This window comes from Petromyzon marinus, chromosome 50 (assembly GCF_048934315.1).
Source record: "Petromyzon marinus isolate PM22_M1 ecotype Great Lakes invasive population chromosome 50, UKy_Petmar_22M1.pri1.0, whole genome shotgun sequence".
Lineage (NCBI taxonomy): Eukaryota > Metazoa > Chordata > Hyperoartia > Petromyzontiformes > Petromyzontidae > Petromyzon > Petromyzon marinus.
The window spans coordinates 6,889,377-6,915,266 of record NC_133716.1 but is presented as its reverse complement, the minus strand read 5'-3'; the positions used below and the strand labels follow the sequence as shown (position 1 = coordinate 6,915,266).

Below are 25,890 nucleotides of genomic sequence, written 5' to 3'. Positions count from 1 at the left end.
GCTCTGTCAGGTCTTACCAGGGTTACGGCATGAGGATCAGACCTGAATTGTAAACGCAGGTTTTCGGCAGAAATCAATCTCGCCGTTTTAATTGTCGACATGAGATGAACCGATATTCAAAAGAGTGACAACGCTGAACGTTAGGGGCCTAGAAAGGGCTGGGCACTGCAGCGCCGAGATGTTTGATGCCGATTTAGCACAATCATACGGGCTCAATGTATGCGACAGCGCATCTTTCGCGATGTTTTCATGAATGCGCGATGGATTTTTTTTCGTATCAAAGAAGCCCCGAATTTGTGTAACCCTCCTGGGGCTCTGGGGAAACTGTGCCTTAACTATCTCTGAAAGAACGCGCACCACACCGCGTGTTCGGCAGTTTACGGGATACACTTTTGTACCCGTGTATTTTAAATTAAGAGTTGGGCATTCTTCAGTCCGTGTCTATCTGTGCGTATAAATGTAACTAAAGTAATACAGTTATAATACTAGATTGAGGTTGTATTGTTGACACCAGTGCACGAGTTTTAGGTGCGCCTTACTTCCCAGAGGATCTTGTAATCGGGAGAATATGGTATTGGCTTTGTCAATTTTTTTATTAATTCGATAAAAAATTTTTTTACTAACGTCGTTTTGCCATATTATCCTAAGTAATTTTGACTTCTTCTTGGCCAACATTGGCTCATCATCTCCCCGTACGATTAACGTGTATCCCCAATTGTAATTTTCGTCGCATGAATGAATCGTATTAAATGGGATTGTATCAATTTGTATCAAACTATTTTTTTTGGAGATGAGGATAGTCGGGAGGGTTATGGTGGGCAGTGTGAGGTCACCCTGGCGACTGATGTATAACATGAGGAGTGAATATTCAGAGGTTCCAAATTTTTTTTCTTCTTCCGAGCAATCTCGTCGAGGGAGAATAATGAATTTTGCACATTTCTGTTATATAACGCGCCTCTCTCTGCTCCTCAATGCAATCCATCATTGGTTTTTCGCCTTGAGTCTCAGGCACTGTTATGCAAGGCGCAATAGCCTCTCGCCGTAATGTATGACTTGTTGCGCCGTGTGGCGGTGACGTGATGCTTCGTGCAAATTCGCCTTCTGAGGAGAACGAGGGTAGAAGCAAAAGCAAAAATTCCCCTCTGCCTTGATGTCGTGCAACTCCGATAGCTTCCAACGGTCTTTTGTCTAACCAGGAAAGAGGGAGCCCATCGAGGCTCGTTATCTCCTTCGCAAGAAAACTGTCAAATAGTCGCATTTTTGTAAGGTGTTTAGACGTGGAACGTGAGCGTTGGATTTCACATTTTCAGTTGGATTTTTGTGGGGTTTTTTTCAGGATAACTTCGGGATTTCTTTTTTTTTTGGGGCGGGGGGGAGGGATTTTCCGAGCGTTTACATCAGGTAATAAATGCGACGGGCCTTCGTCGTCATCGCATTGACGTCAGCCTTTCAGATCAATCCAAAGCAAAAATGTACATCTTCCCAAAAACATTTTCATGTTAAAATGGGGAACATATCCTCAAATTAAGATATTTTTTGAGAGTTACGCTTTGGTGTTTTAAGACTGTCGTGAAGTTATGGGAAAAAAATCTAGGTTTTAGGTTTTGTAATATAAAAGATAATCAGTGCCAAAATACGAGTCAAAAGTGGTAGGTAATTATATTTTTGAGCCCTTATTTAACTTCTCTAATTACATATATAATTGTTTTCATTTCAAATACACCAACCCAGGTTTTAGAATAACGTATACATCAGAGTGAAGAGGTTTGAATTTTCCTGCTCAGTACAGCAAAACCAGCATTGAATAACCTTCACATTTTCCCAAGCCAACAGAGTGACTTCGGTGTGCCGAAGAGGAAAGTTTTTAATCAGTGCAATAGAGCCCGCTTTAGGATCAGAAATATGAACACTGACAAATAAAATTAAACAATAGCGTAAAATTACATGGATAATTATGTTTGTTTTAGATACATGCTGGCAGTTACACTGAGATGCAGAAAGAGGAACTCAAGGATCTCATAACAAATACAAATTAGAACCTTTTTTTGACTGATGAATAACAAAAGGGACTTGGGGCAAGAAGGAATGACGGCCGACGCACGAGGCTGGTGATGAAATAGCAGCTAAAGCAGAGACAAAAAAAACTTCGAGATGGAGCATTGAAATGGGCGCACGTGCGGGAGCGAGATGGAATGTGACACTGGGTGAATCATGATGGATGGCGTCATCACGACGAGGCCTTCATCCAGCAGTGAATAGATCATTGCCGAAGATGACGTTATTGATGCCATGGTGGGATGGCTTGATGTTTAAGGGCTCAGCGCCCTTCATGAGTCTCAATCGATTTCTTGAAGGAGCTTTTAATATAACAGTGCACGCCTTCTGTCCCTGACTTCACAAATATCAAGGGTACTTGGAGCAGTGGCTGCCGCCCATTGTAATAAAGGCGCGACACACAGAGGCCACCGTCTTACATTCTACACCTGCTCCTTGACAGATTCTCCGGTTAGATTTGCTGCACGTTTTTAATTTTCTTGATTTAATCCTCGCCGCGTGCAGTTAATAGAATTACATTTCGAGCCTCGGAATAGATTTGGGTAAGCGATTGCATTCTCCGTGATTGCGAGCCACTTTTTTGGAATCGAAATGATGCATTGTGTTTCATTATTAATGTTTGAGATAGCGGAAGCCGTTCCGGTTATTTTATTTGCTTCTCCCCCAGCCTCTGACCGCACACCATTCCCTCCCCACCTCTCAGCACCCTGACAGCTCTTACCCCACCTACCACCCCCCCCCCCCCCCCACACTTTTTTTTGCTTGCTACGAATCAACTGCAGCGACTTGCCAAAAACGAAATGTTTGCGTGAAGGTGATAATGTCACAAAACGGATTATTGCTGTGCCGCACGATCGCGGCTGGTTAAGCCCGAATCGGATTGCACTGCGAGCGGAAGCCAGCGGCGGGGTTCGGGGAGGCAGGAGGCGTTCGTACGTCACGGTGGCTCGGTAGATGTTGACTACCTCGCCTGGCGTGCAGGAGGTGGTCGGGTTCAATCCCGACCCTTGACGCCTGCTGTATATTTATAGTTTGATTGTCTCTTTCCGCATGGCCGCGTGGGTTTTTTCTCGGGATCCTCTGGTTTTTTTTGCTCCACGTTCAGAATCAACAACACGCGTTTAGAGAACAACACTCGTTTCGAGTATGTGGCTGCTATTGAGTGTCCACGTGATAAGCCACTTCGTTGAGCTATTATTTGTGGCCAGGTCCCTTATGAAAAAAAAGCTGTATAGCTCAGTGGGCCTTAGCTGGTAAAATAAAATAAAATGGCTTCATAGCTTAGTTTAAGTCATAAAATAAAATTAGTTAAAATTTTAGTGGTTTAGTAGATGGGACTGCAGCACAACGCTCGAGCTTGACCTTGTTTAAAAAATGGGGGCAGCGTGCAACAAACCCAAGGGGTGGGTGGGTGAGGGGGATGCGCAGCACAGCCAATGTGAAAGAAACTTTAAACGAAAGTATAAACTTTAAACCGGGCTACACGTCGCGTCCGGACATCGTAATACAACAACAACAAAACGCCATTATCAAGATACCTTACCGAACTCCCATGGTGAACCTAAACTTTTCTGGAAAGCGATAAAAGCCCTTGAAGGTTAAAAATCGAGGACGGCGGTCGACCGCCTAAGCTTTCGTTCAGTGGTTACCTGCAATACGGATGCAACCAATATCTTTAATTCCCGCCACGTGTCTGCAGGGCCGCATCTTACGCAAAACTTTAACCCCTTCCAAAGTCCCAATTCCTCGTCTCCCCAAGGCCCCCACCAATTGCTCCCCCCACGTTGCAATTGTACGCCAGCCTCTGACATCGCTGACGTGCTCACCGCATTGAACAACAACAACAAAAAATCTCACGCTCAGATGGCGCTGACAATCTCCCTGCCTTTGCCCTTTGATGTGTGGCAAACCTCATTGCTGAACCCGCATCCCATATTCTTAACCTCTACGTCTAGGTATCGACGCTGCCTGAGCTATGCAAAACTGCTTTTGTGCCCCCCTCTTCATAAAGGAGGAGGTGCCACTGATGAACCAAATAACTACCACTAGATTTTCCATCTTATCCCTCCCCCCCCCACTAAAAATACAAATGACTGATTTCATCCAAGAGAATAACCTGCTGCACCCCAAACAATCAGGCTTTAGGGAAAAGTTTAGCGCAACTCGGGCGGTGCTAGACACGCCTGATGTCTATCTTCAGCCTGGATAGTAAAGATCGCTGTTGCCATCCTCTTCCCTGACCTATCGAAAGTATTTGATCCAGGATATCGCGACATCTTACTCCGGAGCCAACTGAACTGCTGAACGTGTCCGATCCTACAATGAACTCGTTCCAGAGCGACCACTCAGACCCCTCCTCGCAGGTCACGTCTGTAAGCTTCCTTTTTCTCAAAAGGAACCCCCTATCAGTTTAACACATAGGCTTTCGCAACCAATATTATTCAAACTTTACTGGCTGTGTCGGATGGTGGAGGGTTGCGACACATACTCGCACGATCTAACCCAAAAACACTTATTATGGAACCCCCCTATCAATAAAGGTGTCCCTCGGGGCTCCATAAATTGTCCGTTCTCCTTCTCTCTTCATGTCTAGAACCTATGAGACTCACTGATCCACGCCATCCCTAAACGTGTTCGCTGATGACGCCGCCGTGATGGTATCTGGCAAATGCGAGGCTGATCTATGTGCTGAGCTGCAGCGAGGCTTTGACTTACTCCAAATGGACATAAGTTATCTCAAACTTGTTCTTAATGACAGCAAACACCAAACTCCGTGGCGTTCTCTGGAAAGCCGTCAATTGATCCCCCCCCCCGTTAATCAACTATCAACAACCTGAACGTATCAACAAGTTTAAATACGTAGGCGTCACTCTCGATCACAAGCTATCTGTTGCTGTGCATAGCGATCATATTTGTAATTAAACAAAATTAAGACGCAAATTGGCTTCCTCTACAGAAACGAACGTTGCATCCCGCCCCGACTCTCGATGTTTTTTTTCGACTCTTTAGAGAGTTGGTATGAGTTGTGCCCCAGTCCGGTTCCATTGCCCCACTCCTCGATGCCCCCCGCAGTACCCATCATCACTGTGAACGTTATTTATACTCCCGTGAGCCCCCCCCCACCACCACCACCACCACCCCAACCTACATAGGCAAAGGCATGAAGGCCGTCTTCATCCTCAAAGTGTTGCAATATAAGTCTGCTGTTAAATATCTTCTGCTTATTTTTTTTCTCCACAGGTAAATCCCCAAATCCTTCGAAGCTCCTCCAACCTGTTCCTGATCAAATTCCCCCTGCCCTCCCCCTCGTCAACCCCATGTGAGAAGCAAACTCGGTTTAAATTCCCTCCGTGTGGCAGCCCCTAATCTCTGGAATAACTGAGCGAAAATGTTGGATAAAAACCTTAACCATCCTTGTCTGACTTTAAATCACGTTTAGACCTCAGATTTCCCTTAAAGTGGGTGTGCAATTGATTGTTCTGCTTTGCGGACTGTAAGTTATAAATGCTTGTTTTTGTATGTGATGCGTTCTATTGGCCTTGTTGCATTTTCCGTGGCTGTTTATACCGTGTTGATGTACGGACCCTGCCGCTTGAAACTTGACCCTGGAGCAGTTGTGTTTGGATTATTTTGTTGACCTTTATTTTGCTGCAGTGTGGCCAGGTTTTTGCAGTGTAACCAGGTCCCCATCGACAATGAACATTTATTGCCCCATGGGTTTACGAAAACCAGAATACAACCTAAATGCCAAATGAGATGAGTGAAGATGCAATCTGGGTTTCTCTCTCACACCATTCTGCTCCTGTCAATAGAATTAAGCCAAGTATTGAAATAGATTGGGAGCCATTTGATGAATGGTTGCAATGCCCATTGCTTAATGGTATAATTTTTTGTACTTATTTTTTTTTACTTCATTCTACGAATTTTCCAAACAACCATGGCAATCTTTGGAGCAAGTCGAAGAGAACGCCAAAGGGATTTTAGAAGTAAGGAAACGAGAAAGGATCACCAATGCTGTTCTTAAAGCCACAGAAATCGAGCGCTAATGGGCAGAACGCATCACAGCTGGCGAGACACCAGAGGAGACCGAGAGAAGGGAGGAGAGAGAGAGACGGCCGAAGGGACAACAACAGCGGTGAGACGACATCACAGAGTTCGAGGATTACCGATAAACGGGAGCCACTGGGGAAAGGGAGGAATGGAAGCAAATAGGGGAGGCCTTTGCCAAGCAGTGGGAAGCTTAGGCTAAACAACAGCAACAACAACATAATTTAGTGAGATAGCTGAGCCATCAACATAGGGGAACTTAGCCCATCCAGGCTCACCCCTCCTGCCCCCTGCTCCTCACCGTCACCCCCCTCTCGACGCCCCTCGATGCCGAGTATCAGGAGGTCTAATGGTGCTCGGGAAAGTGTCTGTTGATGTACACCACTGGCGGGACGACACGGGGCATTGCGTTTAAGAGGCACATCACTCTAATGTGCGTTCAAAGTTAAAATCAATACTTCGTTAACTGACCTGCGGAGGCGATTGGCGATTTGGGTGATAGGATGGGATGCGGGCCTGTTGAAGCTTTTTCTCTGTTTTTTGTTGGCCGTGCCATTGAAGGGACGGTACTTTTCGACAATGGATAAAACATGGCCTCAGTGGTTTAATGGCATTGGCTTTTGCTTTACAGATGACATAAAAAGAAGCGACTTCAAGTTGAATACCTGTAATTTAAAAGGGGGCAGGATGCAACGGCCAAGGCAACTGCATCTGATATTGACGATGCCTCTGCGTGAATCTTTTTTTTTCGTTAAAAGTTATTTTCGTAAAGTGTGTGTGTCTTAAAAACATTTTTACGAAGTTATTTTGTCACGGTGGAATTCATTATTCGGAGATTTGATGACGTAACACGATTTGATTCAAGGAATTATTTCATTTTTAAACACGTGGCGGCGAGTTGTAGCACCACCCGTGGCAGCTGTTGAACACGCGCCATTCATTGCACGCATTTGAAGCATAGCAATCCATATTAATTGATCCGTCAGTGCATCGTTCTGCCGCCTATAATCCGAACGTGAGTTGAACGCGTCATATCGACTGTTGAGAAAAGTAAATGGGCTTGGGGAAGACGTATCGCTAGAAGGGGCGACGGCTGGTGATCGAGACTAGCAATGGAGCGGCAACCGACTATTAGCAATATTTAAATAGTTTTTTTTTTATTTTACCATGTAAGGCCCACTGAGCTATACAGCTCTTTTTCAGAAGCGACCTGACCGCAAATGATAGCTCAACAAAGTGGCGTATCACGTGGACATTAATCACAGACAAATGCTCTTAAGCGCATGTTTGTAAATGTAAAGAGGAAAATAAACCTGAGGACTCGGATAAAAATCTATACGACCACGGGGAGAACATGCAAACTTTAAATATACGGCAGGCATCAGGGTCGGGATCAAACTCACGACCTCCTGTATACCAGGCGAGGGAGTTAACATCTCCTAGCCACCGCGGTGCCCCAAAGGAGGGAATCACGCTCAAGAGGGCGTTCACCGCAGAGAGGACGGAGGAAGGGTCGTCTTGCGTGCCAGAGGAGCTGGAGTGCTTCATCGCGAGGCCGCGTGCGCTGGCAATGGCTTGTGGATGGCGACGGCCTTACATCTAGCAGCGGATAGATCACAGCTGGCGATGATGACGGTGGTGATGGAGTGCGTGCACGTGCGTGCGTGCGCGCATGCTCGCGCTCACAACGCTGCCTTCTATCCCAGTGCGGTGAAAAGTACTTGTTTGTTTCCGTTTTTGCCGGAGAAGAAGATACGAACAAAAATAAACGGCGTGTGTGTAACAGCCTAGCTCTGGATTTCAGATCACACAAATACATACAAGCGAGAGGCTGGAGGCCGAATAACCGTTGTGGATGCATCTACTGGCAGTGCACGTACAGATGCTCAAGAGAGAGAGGTCGGGGGGGGGGGGGGAGTCGACGTCCACAAGGAAGGGATGGCTTTCACCAGGTGTGACCATGGAAACAGTGAGCCATTTAATGTTTTTTGTTCGATGTTTTTTCTCGTAGAAATCTGGTACAGAGCACAAACCGCGATGTTGGGGGAGAGCGGTAGAGAAACTCCGCGGACAAAAGCCCCGAACGCCGAGGAAGGTGGGATGATTGGGTTCGCTTCCCAATCTACGTTCCTCAATTATGGCCATAATTTGTCTTTGGTCCGAGATCCATGAGTCTCTCTTCCTGTGTCTCGGTGTAATTGGGTACCGTGAGCCGGGGTGCGTGTTGAACCATTTCATTTTCACAACAACAACAAAAATATTCCAGGAAGGGGAATTTATGCTTTTATTTCATAGATGGCTTTCTGGTCTTCCGTATTACATTATTTTAGGAGCAAGTTAATTTGCTTGAGGGGAGCGGTAGCGTGTAGCGGATAGCGCTACGCTGCGCTACGAACCCGGCGGCCCGAGTTCGATTCCCGCTCACGGCCGACACCTGTGCCGATTATCTGAACCGGTCCTGGGTCTCCCCTAGGTTGACTCAGCCTCAAATGAGTACCTGGTGCGGTGTGTAAACATCGCCACTCGGGAGAAAAAAGCGGCCTGCTGTGGTGTTGGCCACCCACCCCCTCATGTGCCGTGCTGGCCTTCACAGGTGCTCACTCACAGCACACGTGCCCTAACAGTCTGTCCATGGCTATGAAGGGCTCCATACCGACATCTTACTATGGCTGAGAACTACGAGGCACTGAGTTGGTCATGTGGGGTGGCCACCTGGGGCGTTCACGAGGTCGATTCGCTCGCGTCGGGTGACTGGATTTTTTAATTCAGGAAATCTGCGGGAGCGCCCCGCGAGTACTCGTCCCTGACACCCTTACCAGGGACGAGTGCTCCGGGCCACTCGCACTTCCGCAGATATTCTTTTCCTGCGTCAAAGAAAGTTTCGTCGAAAAGTGTGAAAGTCAGCAGCGTCTGGACTGGGTCCCTGACTTGATCATCTTGCCCCAACCTTTACCTGGCTCCCACCTTTATTCTTCTCTTTCATTCTCTACTATTTTATTTCTCTTCCCTCTGCTACTCTCTCTTGGATCCCAATCACAACTGGGATCTTATTTAGATGCGCCCGTTTGTACGGGTCAGGGTGATCACTTGCACCCTGCCAATATCTTTGTTGTTGTTGGGCTACATACCAAAATCTCTATCGAGCCGCACTCAACTTGTGGTACTAGGGCCCAGCACGGAAACCTCCAAAGTAAATGTCAACGGCACCCACCTTCGCGACTCTCTGCCCGCTTAAGCTGCCATGGAGTGCCTCCGTTGTCGCAATCCTATTTCGTTGGAAAGCATCGGCAACAGTTTTGCGAGTCGTCGTTCTGACCGCCGCCGCCAATGCGTGCAAACGAATGCCCACACTGAGCAAAGCTCCCACCCCACCATCCCACCCTCTTGCCTGACCGTCCATCAGTCCAACGGCCCGCGAAAGGTTGCAGGGGGGAGGGGGTGGTGGGGGGATGTTCATGTTTTGCTCGCTCGCACGCCGTCACGCTCAGGAGACACGGCTGCGAGGCAAAACGAAAAGCCGGAAAGAATCGCAAAAAAATCCTCGCCCGCCCGCTCTGGCAGGCAGCCGCTTCTCATGAGAACAGGACTGATTTACATGAAGGTAAATTAGTTTGGAGCTCATTTTAGGCTTATTAGATAGTACGTTAATATGTATCTCGCTTTTTGCCGGTCCCATGAGAAATACGGGCCGATAGTCAGGAGCTGAATGCTCAAAAGTGCCTCTAATTGCGTGTCTTTGCACTCGTTACGGGGGGGGGGGGGGGAATGCATATCCTTAGTTTTGCGTCGCCACCCATTCCTGGGTCAACACTAAGTTGCCACATTTTGGTGGGTCCCACTGGAATAGAAAACAAGGAGCTCTGAAAGTCTCGTTATGAATACGAGGAAGCTAAAGATGTACAATTTGCTTTTTTTGCAAAATAAAATTTTGAAATATCCCGCCACCCCCTCGCCCCGATTTTATCCAGATTATGCGGTCAGCGTTGCATCACGAGAAAATGCACCCTTGCAGATCTCTCGCAGAGCAGCGCAATCTTTCATGTTGGAGAATGGCCCACGGAAGCGGATATCACAGAGCTACCTCTGAGCGCCCTACAGGTGACCTCTGGTCAAACGCAGTAAGGGGGCAGCACTTTCCCACCCGCTCTTGACCGGCGTGTGGGTAATGTCCATCGCACGCCGGTCAAACCGACATTTTAAGCCTCGCAGCTGGAATGTGGCCAAATTGAGCGCGGAACCAAATGTAACGCTTGCGCAGTCTTTGGTGACCATCAACACGTTTTTGTAATCTTTATTGAGACCGGAGGAATCCGACGAGCTGTGAAGCTCTTTTGTCACAGATGTCCAGCATGGGCGGGTCACACTGAGACCATCAACTGATTACACTTGATCACCTGTTTTACCACAAGCATGCGTGTTTAATTCAGACTTAATAATGCCTTGTAATAGGTGTCTATCTAGTCTTTAAAAATCTTAACACCTCCTGCGTTATTGCCAGAGAGGGTACAGCCTTTTCTGCTTTTTTATCATCTTAATACTGGCAAAAAAGGGTCCTGTAGATAAAAACTGCTTAACACAAGCTATTAATGCTTTGGCGTCTGCATCGTCTGTGTGCTGTTCAGCTTTTGGCGCTCTCTGGTCCAGCACTGATGAAACACGATCATGAAGAGACAAAGCAGTTTCGAGGACAATGCATAGATTACCAGGGCATATCTGTACGCATGTTTCACCATGACTGTGTGTGTGTGTGCGTGGTTAATGCAGACATTGTGCTTTGTAATAGGTGTGTCTATTTGGTGTTTGAACATCTTAACACTAACAGTGAGGGAAAAAAGTATTTGATCCCCTGCTGATTTTGTACATTTGCCCACTGACAAAGAAATGATCAGTCTATAATGTTAATGGTAGGTTTATTTGAACAGTGAGAGACAGAATAACAACAAAAACATGCAGAAAAACGCATGTCAAAAATGTTATAAATTGATTTGAATTTTAATGAGGGAAATAAGTATTTGACCCCCTCTCAATCAGAAAGATTTCTGGCTCCCAGGTGTCTTTTATACAGGTAACGAGCTGAGATTAGGAGCACACTCTTAAAGGGAGTGCTCCTAATCTCAGCTCGTTACCTGTATAAAAGACGCCTGTCCACAGAAGCAATCAGTCAATCATATTCCAAACTCTCCACCATGGCCAAGACCAAAGAGCTCTCCAAGGATGTCAGGGACAAGATTGTAGACCTACACAAGGCTGGAATGGGCTACAAGACCATTGCCAAGCAGCTTGGTGAGAAGGTGACAACGGTTGGTGCGATTATTCGCAAATGGAAGAAACACAAAATAACCGTCAATCTCCCTCGGCCTGGGGCTCCATGCAAGATCTCACCTCGTGGGGTTGCAATGATCATGAGAACGGTGAGGAATCAGCCCAGAACTACACGGGAGGATCTTGTCAATGATCTCAAGGCAGCTGGGACCATAGTCACCAAGAAATCAATTGGTAACACACTACGCCGTGAAGGACTGAAATCCTGCAGCGCCCGCAAGGTCAACCTGCTCAAGAAAGCACATATACATGCCCGTCTGAAGTTTGCCAATGAACATCTGAATGATTCAGAGGACAACTGGGTGAAAGTGTTGTGGTCAGATGAGACCAAAATGGAGCTCTTTGGCATCAACTCAACTCGCCGTGTTTGGAGGAGGAGGAATGCTGCCTATGACCCCAAGAACACTATCCCCACCGTCAAACATGGAGGTGGAAACATTATGCTTGGGGGTGTTTTTCTGCTAAGGGGACAGGACAACTTCACCGCATCAAAGGGACGATGGACGGGGCCATGTACCGTCAAATCTTGGGTGAGAACCTCCTTCCCTCAGCCAGGGCATTGAAAATGGGTCATGGATGGGTATTCCAGCGTGACAATGACCCAAAACACATGGCCAAGGCAACAAAGGAGTGGCTCAAGAAGAAGCACATTAAGGTCCTGGAGTGGCCTAGCCAGTCTCCAGACCTTAATCCCATAGAAAATCTGTGGAGGGAGCTGAAGGTTCGAGTTGCCAAACGTCAACCTCGAAACTTTAATGACTTGGAGAAGATCAGCAAAGAGGAGTGGGACAAAATTCCTCCTGAGATGTGTGCAAACCTGGTGGCCAACTACAAGAAACATCTGACCTCTGTGATTGCCAACAAGGGTTTTGCCACCAAGTACTTAGTCATGTTTTTCAGAGGGGTGAAATACTTATTTCCCTCATTAAAATGCAAATCAATTTATAACATTTTTGACAGGCGTTTTTCTGGATTTTGTTGTTGTTATTCTGTCTCTCACTGTTCAAATAAACCTACCATTAAAATTATAGACTGATCATTAATTTGTCAGTAGGCAAACGTACAAAATCAGCCGGGGATCAAATACTTTTTTCCCTCACTGTACCCGTATTGTTTACCAGAAGGGGTGAAGCCTGCTATTTTACTTTTACTTGGATTAAGCTGAAATCCTGAATTCGAACCCAGGCTTCAAGTGGTGCCGGCTGAGCGCTCTGCCCTCTGAGCTCTGCCTTCCCCCGTCCCCCCGGATGTAATTTTTTTGTTGGGCCAAGCGTGCGCATTGCGCGGTGGCCAAAATGTATTTTGCCCGCGAGCGCGTAGCTCATCGTGCTTGACCCTGGGCTTTATGCATTCCGCTCGTCACCACAGGACTGTTGGTTGGCATGAGAGGCTGAGAGAATTAATCAGGGTCGCTGTTGTTATCCAAATTGAAACATGAGGAATGACGATAAAGCCACTGACTGCACCGTGCGTACCGCCGATACGGAGTCAATTTTTACCCGTTAAATGAAGTAGACGCGTGTTTTTAATTGAATTTTAATTCTCTACATTAAATCATCTAAATTACTGTGCTCCGTGATATGTTAAAAAAAAAAACTTGCAATCCAGTCCATTAAGGGGAGGTTTCACCGTGTGTGTTGGTTTCATGTAAAAAAATAATCCCATCGCCATTGCACATTGGTTAGTGATGCTGCTGATGCATTGGCAGTAGTGCATGAGCAATAAGCATTTGTCAATTAACACTGTCTTAAAATACATTAATTAAAAAACGGGACATTTTATATAATGACGCATCACCATTTTTTATAATATGCTGTGAAGAAGAGCAATTGTCCAAACGTTGCCTACTATATATGTTAAGGCCACAGTGTTACTGACCAATATTTTGAGTTCCAATCATATTGCAGCATATTATTTTGTTGCGATAGTACATCCCCATACAACTTTGCATGTGCCCTGATTATCTATTAGAATGTTGGAAGCTAAGCAGGCATTTAGCTTGGTTAATATTGGAAAAGCAGGTGTTCTAGGCTCGAGGTGGCAAGGGAATTGCAATAAAGTATTGAATTCTTGAATTCGTCCGTGTGGAGCTTTGAGCGTTATCTTCTCTGATTTCATCCGGCGTGAAGGCAAACACTCGTCAATGTAATGTAATTGGCCACGCATCCCAATGCAGGATCCTCCTGGGAACGATTCTTAACATTCAGGGAGGCGGTACTGGTTACATGAAGAGCATTACTGTTATTATCGGTGGAAGTTGATTTTTCACACACCGACATCACGAACGTGTTTTCTGTTTGAATATTTTAAACAAAAAATCCTACCAATTATATGGAGCATTCTCGCTGTGGACCAACCATGCATGCTCAATCAATATCCATCTTGAAGAATCACTAAATAAAAATTCTGAACACAAATAAGCAATTTGCATGTTATCTGGCTTATCCTTTCACACTGCACAATGTATGCCCTGTTAACTTACCTCTGTCAGGAATACGTAAGTTTGTTTGTACCCTGCAATTAACAAGGAGATGAAATGCACCCGTTGAGATGCATGCTACGTTGCCTCTTGGAAGGGTGACCTGGGTCATTTTTTTAAATGTTCTCTACTTTATAAACAGGTTTTTTTTTTATTCTTAAGTGAGTGGATCGGAGGGGAGGTGGGTGAGCGAGTGTATGGGTGAGTGGATGGGTTGGTAGGTCGGTGAGTATGTGAGTTATTGGATGGGTTGGTGGTTGAATTACCAACACAGGGATAAAAAGCACAACAACAATAACAACCATTCACCACTAAATGGCAGTGACGTCACCAGGGCAGTTGTGCCATGCTAGGTGCACTTTGAGGTCACGTGAAGTGTCGAAGGCCCATTGGCATGAGGTCACAGGACATACCCAGGTGCCATGGGTTGACTGACTGAGATGACTGGCAGATGCACCAACTTGATGCGTTTTAGCCACCCGGCATTCCGCTCGTTGTTGAGAGCATCGCTCCTATGCCTCCAACGTCAAAGACAGAGATCCTCCGTATAGCCTTAATAGACTGTTTGGGCAAGTGCTGTTCGCGAGCACCTATGAAGATTGGCACGGACACACAGGGGCGGATCGCCAGAACCACACCTGGCCGCCTTTGTCTCCCTAGTGGCGATGTTTACACATATTCTTTGGTTCTTTCGGTAAAGCCACGTGGATAAAAAAATGAATAATAATAAAAAATAAAGTTAACAAAAATAAATAAAAATAATACTGTAGCCTAGTTCTTAATCGGAGTGAGTGTACTGGCAGTCTATAATGTAGACTGTAGCCTGGTTCTTAACCTGAGTGAGCGTACTGGCAGTCTATAATGTAGACTGTAGCCTGGTTATTAAGTTTGGTGAGTGTACTGGCAGTCTATAATGTAGACTGTAGCAATTGTTATTAAGCTGGGTGAGTGTACTGGCAGTCTATAATGTAGACTGTAGCCTGAAAAAAAAAATTCGCGACTGCACCAGGTACTCATTTGAGGCCGAGTCGACCTAGGGGAGACCCAGGACCAGTTCAGATAACAGTCACTGGTGTTGACCGTGAGCGGCAATGGAACCCGGATCGCCGGATTCGTAGAGTAGCGTACTCACTGCTGCGCCACCACTCCCCTCCAGTATCACACACGCACGCGCATAAACACGGGAGAACAGAATGTGACATTACCACGAATGGGCAGTGGTAGGTTATGCGCTGTTCCAAAGGCGCGAATACCAAATGCGCGTTTTTATTTATATGTATACTTATTGACAAGTGAGACAACCTCGCAGTTGAAGTAGGTAAAATCGTGCGAACACATCGACGCACGTGGGATGTAATTTTGACGATGTTTATCAACAGTTTGAGAGGGAGCTATCCCGCATTAACGTTGAAAGTCATTAGTCTGGCACTCGCATGAAGCTCTACGCGCGGAGTCTGAACGCGTGGCATTCACACGAGCATGTCTCCCTGGCCACAAAGGGGTGGGCAAATCATATCCCTCTGCATGGCCAGTTCCTAATTGGTTTGGCGCACGATGCCCCGGGTCAAACAAAACAAAACACACAAAAAAATACTTGGTCGCGATTGCACGAGCCATTGCGCGAACCATTGCCCACACCTTGAACGTGTCTGAGACGCCTGAAATCGTGGAGGCGTCGCCGTTAATCTTGACCAAAGATTAGTTTGCAACAATAAACAACAACAAAAACGCGCGCGCGTGCCTCTGCGAACTGTGAAGTGGACGGAAAGTCACGCGTCTTGTCCCATTAATGTACAACGGCTGCCCTCAAGTCTTCCACAGTCACTTTGGAGGGCCTTCCCCTGTGCCCTTTTGGCCATAGGGTGGTTACTTTCGGTAAACTCAGCTGTGCTTGCGCAAACGTCGCCTTTACGGCGCGCAAATACTGGGATTTATTCCCAGTGTACTGCCACCTGAGTTTCTGTATTTCATTGCAGATACATTCACAGGCCTCAACATTTACATTGACACTTAAGTGAGCTCACACATTTTAGATAATAATGGACACATACAGTATATATGCGTGGTTCACCGATGTGTTTTCGGGTTGTACCACGTGTTGCCTGGCTTGATGTTCAACTCTTCGCTCCACGTAGCTAAAAGCTTGTTCAGGAGTGAGGCAGTGGGTAGGTGGGCGAGTGTGTGTGTGGGTAGGAGGGCGATTGAGTGAGTGGGCAAGGGAGTGAGTGAGTCATTAGGTGGGCGACTGATTGGGTAGGTGGGTAAGGGAATGGGTGGATGAGTGAGTTGATGGGTGGGTGGTTCCGTGAGTGAGTTTGTTGGTGTATGAGTGGATAGTTTGGTGGGTGAGTGGGTGGGTGGTTGAGTCAGTTTCTAAAGAAGCTCCCAGCATGTGGAGTGAAACATCATTGAACATTCTGAACAACGTGGGGTACAACTCAAAAATACATCAGAGACCTGTACAGCACAACCGCGGATACCTTAGTGGTAGTAGTAGTAATGATGATAATAATAAGAGTCAAATATACGAATAATGAAATAACTATTGAGTTTTTTTGACAAAAACTTGAAATGAAAAATTGTACTTGCAAATCCTCCACATCTGGAGCGGTACCTGTCAGGGAAGCCTCTAGCTGCCCACCTGATGGAAGGAAGAAAAAAAAATCCAGACGAATCATGTTTTATCCTGGGAAATCATATATATATATAAATAAAAAGGAGAAACTGTCCCTTGAACTTAATAGCCTGGCATAATGAGCCATAGCCCTGCCATCCGTCAGAACTCACACCTCTGGACAGTTATGGATGGGATCTCAACCCTTTTTGGCCAAGCCTGTCAGAGACCGCTTTCGTTATCACACCAAACACGGAGAAGGAATCTCTCCGCCGCAAATGGACCGGCCGCTATTTTATTGTCGGCGGCGACAAGGGGTCAGCGTGCCGGACTATTTCCGCACGCACTTTTTGGTTTAGATGCATTTCCCCCCCCCCGCCCCATACTCTTATTTTGTTAATGCTTTACAACAATGGATGACAGTGTCATCAGCCACTAGCTTTGTCGGTCTGCGCCATCTGTCTGCAACCTGAGGGCATGATGACGGGTTAATAATGATGTGACGTAAACCAGACGTCAGCATAAAGTTACGTTGCTGTTAGCGACTTGCCCGATGGGGCGGCTCGGCGTTAATTTGACGTTGAGAGGCGCATCGCCGATGACGCACACGTCCTACGCGTACGTCGTCGGGAACGGGAGAGTGTTAAACGCTTCGGAGGGTAAAACGCGGTCTCGAGAGCGTTGCAGGATCCACGCGTGTGCACGATTCTCAGAACTTGTTTATACCACGGTCGGCTGGTGAGGACAGTTGCGGCGGCGTCGTTCCAAGCAGCCTTCCGAATCGCCCACCGCTGTTTAGCGCGGCGGTGGGCCATGCACCGTTGGCAACTGCGTGGAATGAACAGTTGTTACGTGATTTTAATGATCACATTGTACGTGTATGAAAACAAAACAGAAACTATTGCGGCTGGATTATAGACTATACATAAGCAAGCTGTTGTGGATTTACATTAGCCATTCATTTGTTCTGTTTTTTTTTTTTTTGTGGAGCTCCTGGATTGCCCACTTTAACATTTCGCGTCCAGGAGCACATTTGCTTTTAATGGCCTTAATAACGAGCATGGATGCGTGTTTGAGCGTGCAAAGCGCCAAGGGACGAGACGCAGGGGCTTTGAATGTGGCTTGGGTGCCTTCAATATCAGTTTATCATTTGGGAGGGGGCAGGGTTAGGGTACCTATACTGTAGATGTGACAATTCATCCGTTCGATGGTTCATCTTTATTCTTAAACTCGCAAATTTGTTGCGTCAAGCTGCTCGAGGTGACAACCATTCGCCTGCCGTGTAAAAAAAAAAAAAACATTTATCAAGAGGAGGAGGAGTCGGTTACTTGAATCGAATTGTGACCCTGAGCTTGCGGCAGTTCACCGCGCCGCCGGGTGGAGAGGGGCGAATCGCCTTCGTCAGCGGCGGTCAGGCGAAGGGTTAACAACAAACGTACAACAACAACAACAACAACGGTACAGCGCTTTCGCTGAGTGTGCGCTGCCAGCGTACGGCAATGATGATGTCTGCTCGCAGTGCCCGGAGGAGACCCTTCACAGCACCTTGTGGGTTGTGTGCCGATGTTATGGCCCTTTACGAACTCCCAATGACAAACAAAAGAAACAAAAATACCCGTCAGAGCCGACTGGGCTCAGTCCGCACGAAGGACGAATTGCGGGCGCTTCACGAGTGGCCTTTTTGCCGTGGCAGCAATGTCATTACCCCGGCACGCATGTCGCGTTGGTGACTTGCCAATCGCGGCGTCGTCATTTTATTTATTTGCACGTCACGGTGAATGCGGCATTACGGCTCTCTTGGAGCGCACCGCGGCGATGCCGATGCGCGAAGAAGAGTCGATTGCCGAATGTGTGTGCGTTTCTCAAAATACACTTACTGCCCTTAAGCTAATCGACACATTGCGTTTAGTTTTAGCTGTTGGAGCCTCAAACATTTACAGTGAATCCGAAGAATTGTAAAAATGGACGGCTGTGACTAAAGCTATCTTCGGTCGCCGACAGTTATTATTACTGGACTTGCAATAAGGAGGTCGCTGGTTCTTAAATGCCACCAACCTCTGTCCAGCCAGCAGTATAGATGCGATATAAATACAGTTAATAATGCGGAGGCAAATTGTGGGCACACCCACCTCTTCCACCTAAGACATCTGGCCTCTAACGGGGCACTCTTTCTCCCTCTCGTGGAAGACTTTCTGCCAGCAGTGGCATTAGAATGCAATTGCAGGGCTGCGCCGTCATCTTGGTTTATTCACTACCAGCACAGATGCACTCTTGTGTTTCCGTACGTAAAGATATCAGTTGCAGAGAGACAACTGGAGAACACATCACGGAATGCGTGCTCATGGCAGTTATTGATCACGGACTGGAATATGAAAAAGTTTAAATAGAGAGGCGAGCAATTGCAGGGCTGCCCCTTTACCTCTTGATCTGACCAAATACATAAGCGTATATGTGTGGGAGAAAGCCAAAAAGTGGACATCTAAATCCGACTAAAGACACATTTTCTCTGGCCTTTCCACATATTACATGCGGAAACTCATTTCATATTCCAGCAATGACCATATTTTTTTTGACCTTATACTTAGGGCTCCAAGAGTCGGGTGTTGTGCTTTGTGTGAGCAGGGAAATGACTTGTGGTCTGCAGGGGAAGAGGCAGAATAATACATTTGGTTCATTGAAGAAGAAAAAACTGCGCAATTGAAAATATTCAGATTTAAGAATTAAGTTTAAAAAAAATGTCTGCTTGAGGTCTGAATGTCACTTTAAGTAGACAACTTAGAAGTTGGTTGCTTTTTCAAACAGTTTATGAACCTGTAGCCCCGTTTAAATAGGATTGGCCACGGCTCGTGATAACATTACCTCTCTTGCAAATCTGTTCCACATTCATCTGCAAGATGCATTTCACTTAACCGAGGTCACGCTCGAGTCGTTTTATGGAAAGTCAATAATTATCAATGCCAAACGTGAATAGTTGTGGCCCCACCGATTTCACAGTCATTTTAACAGTCAAAGTGAAGACATTTATAATCACAATTGAAGGTCAAGCCACTTCGCTGACGTTCTTGTGCCATGTTCCGTCCATGGTGCGTGACCTTCAGCTGACCTAGACACCGGTTTTAAGTGGTAGTTGAACAACAGGTAGACCTGAGGTGTGGCAGAGCGATTAGACAATTTAAAATGGATATGAGGGTGGTCAAATGATTGTCAGTTTTGGGTATTAAACATTCTACCTCTTGGTGCTATCTAACGGCCACAGCAGTCGTCTTCCGTGGATATAGACACATGGCCTGCAATACCCAGTCGTGGCCTGGTCCAAACATGCACTCTTGTGCACTTCTCTGGCATCCGCTAAATATCTATTGCTTTGTAAATAACACAAGCCCCCTCTTGAGGCTATTATGGCCTATTCATCCAAACTGTCCAGGTGTTTTGGAAGAGCTGAGAGTACCCACAATTGAACCCACCACATGCCACCGGCCGATGGACTAAATGTCGTGAACCCATTTATACTGCTGGGTGAACAGAGGCGATGGGGGGGGTGTTAAGAAAATGTAAACGTTCCATAAACTGCCGTGCTGGAAGTAGGAATTGAACCAATGACCTCTGGATTGCAAGTGCAGCATGCTCACCATTATACCCAGGCAGCATCCAAATTTTTGTATGTATGGATGTAAATATGCATACTCTGCCCATAACTGACACTGTATACATATCCATAACCTGTACGATTCCCCAAGGTTGTCTTCCTCCTGACAATACTTGATACACCCCCAGACTGTGTGTTTCGCACACATAGGAAGTTACATGTAAATTACTGACCGTATTTTTTCCAGGGTTTCTGCGATTGTGATTTTCCACGGTGCGATGTCACGTTTCACGACGCAGCGATCATGCTGATATTTAAGGAGGCTTACCGGCTGTAATAACTTAGCAAGCGGCGGAGTCAAAAGTCAGTGTTTTCCTTCCACAATGAGCATTGAGGCATTGGTGCTCATTTCCCCATATACAGCCCTGCAGAGCCAGTGATGGAAATTCCACATTCCTATGTTGGGGGCGAACATCGCCATAGGACAACGACTATTGACTTTACCACACAAAGCGATAGTAATTTTATCGACCGCAGAGATATTCATATTTTAGACTCCTAAACCAAGGTTTAAACTTGCAAACTTTGACTGTGAGCCGCTTGCTCTGCTGCTCAGACACCTCGCTGGTTATTCTGATGTCAGTTTTTCACAACTTTGTAAATTGTTATCAATTTATTATTTTATTCTCATTCTACGTGACTTTACCGAAAGAACCAAAGAAGATGAATCATTGCAGTCACGAAAGCTTTAAATCGAAATTTAACCGCCTCTACGGGGAGGGATTCCACACATCCTTAAGATCATTCAACAGACTCCGGGATAAGAAGGCTCAACTAATCGAGTCTCTCACCTTTCTGAAGAGATGCCGCGACTCTAAGGCGCTTTGTTTCCTCTCACACAGCTTAGAGGTCGTGATCTGAACGTGGCTCTTTCACTCCAGCGCTGTCCTACCAGACAGTCTCGTCCCTTCACCTGATGAAGGCCGCTTGTGTTGTGGCCGAAACGTCGTGAGAATATTATTGTTATTTTATTTTATCAATTTATTATTTTATTCTCATTCTACGTGACTTTACCGAAAGAACCAAAGAAGATTTGTAAATTGTATTTATTTCTGTGTCCTCCTGCTTTGCTGTGTTTCTGGTAAAACTAAAGTTCACTCGGACGTTCTTCAACGGCATGCAGTTCGCTTGACATGAGACTATCATGCCCTCTAATGCAACCTTACAATCGATAACGCACATGCTGTTAGTCGCGTGATAATATAATTGATAATTCATTGAGCGATGAAGATAATTATGCTGTATAACCCCCACGCAAATGAATTGCTCCCAATAACATTTCACGGAGCACGTATTCAATTGACGGTAGCTATTTCTGTCGAAATATAATTGCTTGGCAAATTCATGAACATTTTCGTCTGGACGATTTGAAGCGAAGATAACCTGACCGACGGCATGTAACGAAATGGCGTTTTTTTTCCTGCAAAACGGACTACACGATTAACACGGATCTCATGCTGTGCGATTTATCGCTGGATCGTCGCATCGCTAGATCCCGAGTCTTTTCCCCATCGTCCGAACCCCTTCTCCACCTGAACTCTGATCCCATCTGTCCACTGCAGGAGACTGCAGCTGCCGGGATGGCTACCTACCTGACCCTGTCTACAGCCACCTTTGCGTGCGCAAGCAGTGGGAACTAAACCAAGGGTGAGTCTCTCGTGACACGTGACACAAACTGCCTGCACCACCACCACCACCGACTTAAGTTATGTACAAGATAAGAGCTGCGATTATTCACCAAGTCAAAATATGTGTGTGCAATATTTTCAGAGGGGGTGAGAGCTTGAGTAGAAAGCAGGATATACCAAATACGATCGTAGCATATATTACTCATTCTCTCTAGCGATGAACATTCGTTTAAATCTTGTTTAACATTCACTGTGCCATGCCCCCCCCCTTCCGCTGACTTTTCTCGGCCCCCCACCCCGGTCTGAATAATATCTCAATTGAAAACTATTTTCTCTAGATCTGCTTTTTGTGTTTAGTTTGTTGTCTTTCCCCCCGCATCTCGGATTAGCACAGTTGGCTACATACGGTGCAAAAGAAGTTCAACATACATGCATACATCAGCCAATGATCAGTCAGCTGCTGAACGATGTCTTCCTACGCTGCAACAAGCGCAATAATGTTCCACCTATATTCTTGGTTCTTTCGGTAAAGTCACGTTGAAGGGAAACAATTAAATAATAATATATATAAAACAATAAAATTCTCACGACGTTTCGACTGCAACACAAGCAGTCATCATCAGGTGTGAAAACCAACGGCAAGAACATTTGAAAGAAGTGGCGGTTTGTATTTATGTATTTTTAAACGTTAGCACCACGGATAGCTATCCGGATAGCTATCCGTGGTGCTAACATGGCGCTGATGTTTGAAAATAAATAAATAAATGCGGACCGCCACTTCTTTCAAATGTTCTTGCCGTTGGTTTTCACACCTGATGATGACTGCTTGTGTTGCAGTCGAAATGTTGTGATGAGACGGGGGTAGGGGGCCGAGAAAAGTCAGCGGGAAGAGGGGGGGGGGGCATGGCACAGTGAATGTTAAACAAGATTTAAACGAATGTTCATCGCTAGAGAGAATGAGTAATATATGCTACAATCGTATTTGGTATATCCTGCTTTCTACTCAAGCTCTCACGCCCTCTGAAAATATTGCACACACATATTTTGACTTGGCGAATAATCGCAGCTCTTATCTTGTACATAACTTAAGTCGGTGTCCATTCCCGAGTCTCGCTTGTGTACTGTACTAAACAACATCCTTACAGTCTCAAGCTTTTGTGCACCGCAACAATCCAAACTGATGTTCATGCCTGTATAATGATATTATTGTTGCAGCACTGGTGACCTTTTCAAAGTGTTTTGATGTTGATGTTTTTATTTTATTTTTTATTAGGAATAATATTCAAAGCGTTGTGTTGCTTCATTCAAACCGCTTATGTAGAGGCATTATCATTTTTTATCGTCAAGCTTTAATCCTTGGAGACACATGGCACATGTCAAAAAATATATAATATTAATAATTAAAAGATATAATACATTTTAATCCACTGTTGCACTGGCTGTGACCTTTCGTAGAAAGCCTTTCACTGCTTGTGCAGTGACACCCGTGCCAGCATGGTACGTAGAGTTTACCCTTGACTGGTTTGAATGAACATCTACACTTAAATCTTTCCCGTCCCGTCTGCATACTCTGCGAGATAGGAGGCCATCCTCAGTCAAGCACAATGGAAGCAAATTGTCTGATAAATTGCATTGTTGATGCATCAATTACTGGGGTTCATGTTCTACAAAATTCTATTCGGGTTTATATCCTCAAATTGTGTTGACAAGTGCTATCACCCTTTGTATGAAATCCAATTTTTATCTCCATCCATTATGTATATGGAGTCTGTTCATTTGAAAATTAAATGGAAGGGGTTTTTCTGAGTTATTTTAATACAAACTCCGCACCCCCTATTTGCTCAGAAATGAGAAATGAATTTAACATCTTAATGAACTCTAGTTGATTAAAAGGTTCAATTTAATCAGGGAAAAATATGCCGTTTAAAACATTATTTTCACTCTATCTTTCAGCACAAATTACACTTATGCACAACATTAAGATAATTCCTTGGCAGTAGAGCACACGAAAAATAAAATCTCACCACACTCATCATTGACCCGAACTAATGACATGAAACTATTCCACAGACTGATGTTTCAGGTAGCTGCCCTTCCTTCTTTGAATATATATATAGTTTGACTAGACAGCGGTAATGATGTAAGTGCTGATTTTTTTTTTCCAATTTGATTCATGCATTTAAGATGCTGCCATGTTTCTGAAATGGTGAGAGCACTGGGCTTGTGATCCAGAAGGTCGCCGGTTCGATTTAATATCCTGGCATCGGCAGTTGAAACGATGGGGCGAGTTTCCTGAATCCAACCCTGCCGCTGTCCACCAAAAAGCGGTATAAATGGGTACAACCATGGTTAATCGATTGGCGGGGTAAAGTGTGGGTTGCTCCCACCGGATCCAAAGACGTCTTTGCCAGCGTGGTAGAAGTTGGCCAACATACCCTCTGGAGGGGCTCTCGGGAACTCCTTCTCTTGTGGAAGCCAATTCTGCCAGCATTGGCATAAGCAAGGCATTGTAGGACTGTTCCTTCACGTACTCTTTTAATGTACTCACGACCAGCGCACATATTTACGGTGGCATTTACTCGTGTAAATATTGATGATTTATATCGGAGGGACGCAAATGGAAAATACGACAGTGGACGGTAATTCATGGCCGGGAGCGGGGTCACCAATCTGAAATGAAGATGACGACGAGAGCAAGGTGGAGTGGAAAGTATAATCTGATAACGGAAATCAACGTACGCCAATGTGGCCGAAGAGGAGAGTTATCAATCAGTGCACACTACCTGCTGTGACCTATGGATCGGAAACGTGAACTGTGACAAAGTAAATTGAGCAACATCTGAAAAGCCATTAGGCACGCCAGAGGCACGGAGAGAAACACGTACATCGGCGTACCACGAGTTAGAAATGCCGTGTTGACTGTTAATGAAAACGAAAAGTAGGGATGCTTGGGTGAGACACATCGGCAAAAAATTGGATGATGGCCGGTGGTCGAGATTCGTGACAGAGTTGCAGCCGAAGTAAGGGTAGACGCGCATGGGTGCGTCCACTGGGGAGACGGAGCAATGAAATGGGCTCGTGTGCAAGGGGGCTATACGGAGAGAGACGGCCACGGCTGAGGGAGGCCTTTGTCCAGCAGTGAATGGATAATGGCTAATGACGATGACGAGAGAGACATCGCACTGCTGATGAGCACAGTTGGCTAAGTGCGATTGGAAAGAAGTTCCACACACGTACATACATCACGAGAGTATCAAACTAAACATGGATGTTCAGCCCGTAATTTTTTTTATATTCATTTTCAGATAAATTGAATTGCGTAATCTTTTCTCAAGAGCGTCTTGCGATGGGTTCGACATGAACATTCCGATACAGATCTGGCGCTGCGCAGCTTTTTCACAGAAGTATGCACACCCTGCTGTCCGTATGCTGCATATCAAGCAATTGCTCTTGCGATAAAATTCAAACTCAGAGCTGCGGTCTTGGGCTGATCGGGTGTTTACTGCAGTGGGACCCCCAGCTGTAGAACTCTCTACTAGTGGCCTCCCACCCCCAGTTGTGGAACTCTCTAATGGTGCCCCCCCCCCCACTCAGTTGTGTAAATCTCTACTGGTGCCCCCCCCAGTTGTGGAACTCTCTAATGGTGCCCCCCCCCACCCAGTTGTGTAAATCTCTACTGGTGCCCACCCCCAGTTGTGGAACTCTCTACTGGTGCCCCCCCCAGTTGTGGAACTCTACTGGTGCCCCCCCCCCAGTTGAGGAACTCTCTACTGGTGCCCCCCCCAGTTGTGTAAATGTCTACTGGTGCCCCCCCAGATGTGGAATTCTCTACTGGTGCCCCCCCCCCAAGTTGTGGAACTCTCTACTGGTGCGCCCCCCCAGTTGTGGAATTCTCTACTTGTGCCCCCTCCCAAGTTGTGGAATTCTCTACTGGTGCCCCCTCCCAAGTTGTGGAATTCTCTACTGGTGCCCCCCCCCCAGTTGTGGAACTCTCTACTGGTGCTCCCCCCCAGTTGTGGAATTCTCTACTGGTGCCCCCCCCAGTTGTGGAATTCTCTACTGGTGCCTCCCCGGTTGTGGTACTCCCTACGTGTCGTGA

The 25,890-nt window shown here is 46.0% G+C and overlaps 1 protein-coding gene across 3 annotated transcripts in view; it reads left to right on the top strand.

The window, feature by feature from the left end:
* The window catches only part of LOC116953184 (astrotactin-2-like), a 483,535-nt gene that overhangs the window by 184,078 nt on the left and 273,567 nt on the right, over positions 1–25,890 (top strand). For all 3 annotated transcript variants that reach the window (XM_032973126.2, XM_032973123.2, XM_032973125.2), the window contains one exon: positions 21,726–21,810. In XM_032973126.2, coding sequence (XP_032829017.2) covers positions 21,726–21,810 — 85 coding nt within the window. The remainder of the gene's footprint in view (positions 1–21,725; positions 21,811–25,890) is intronic.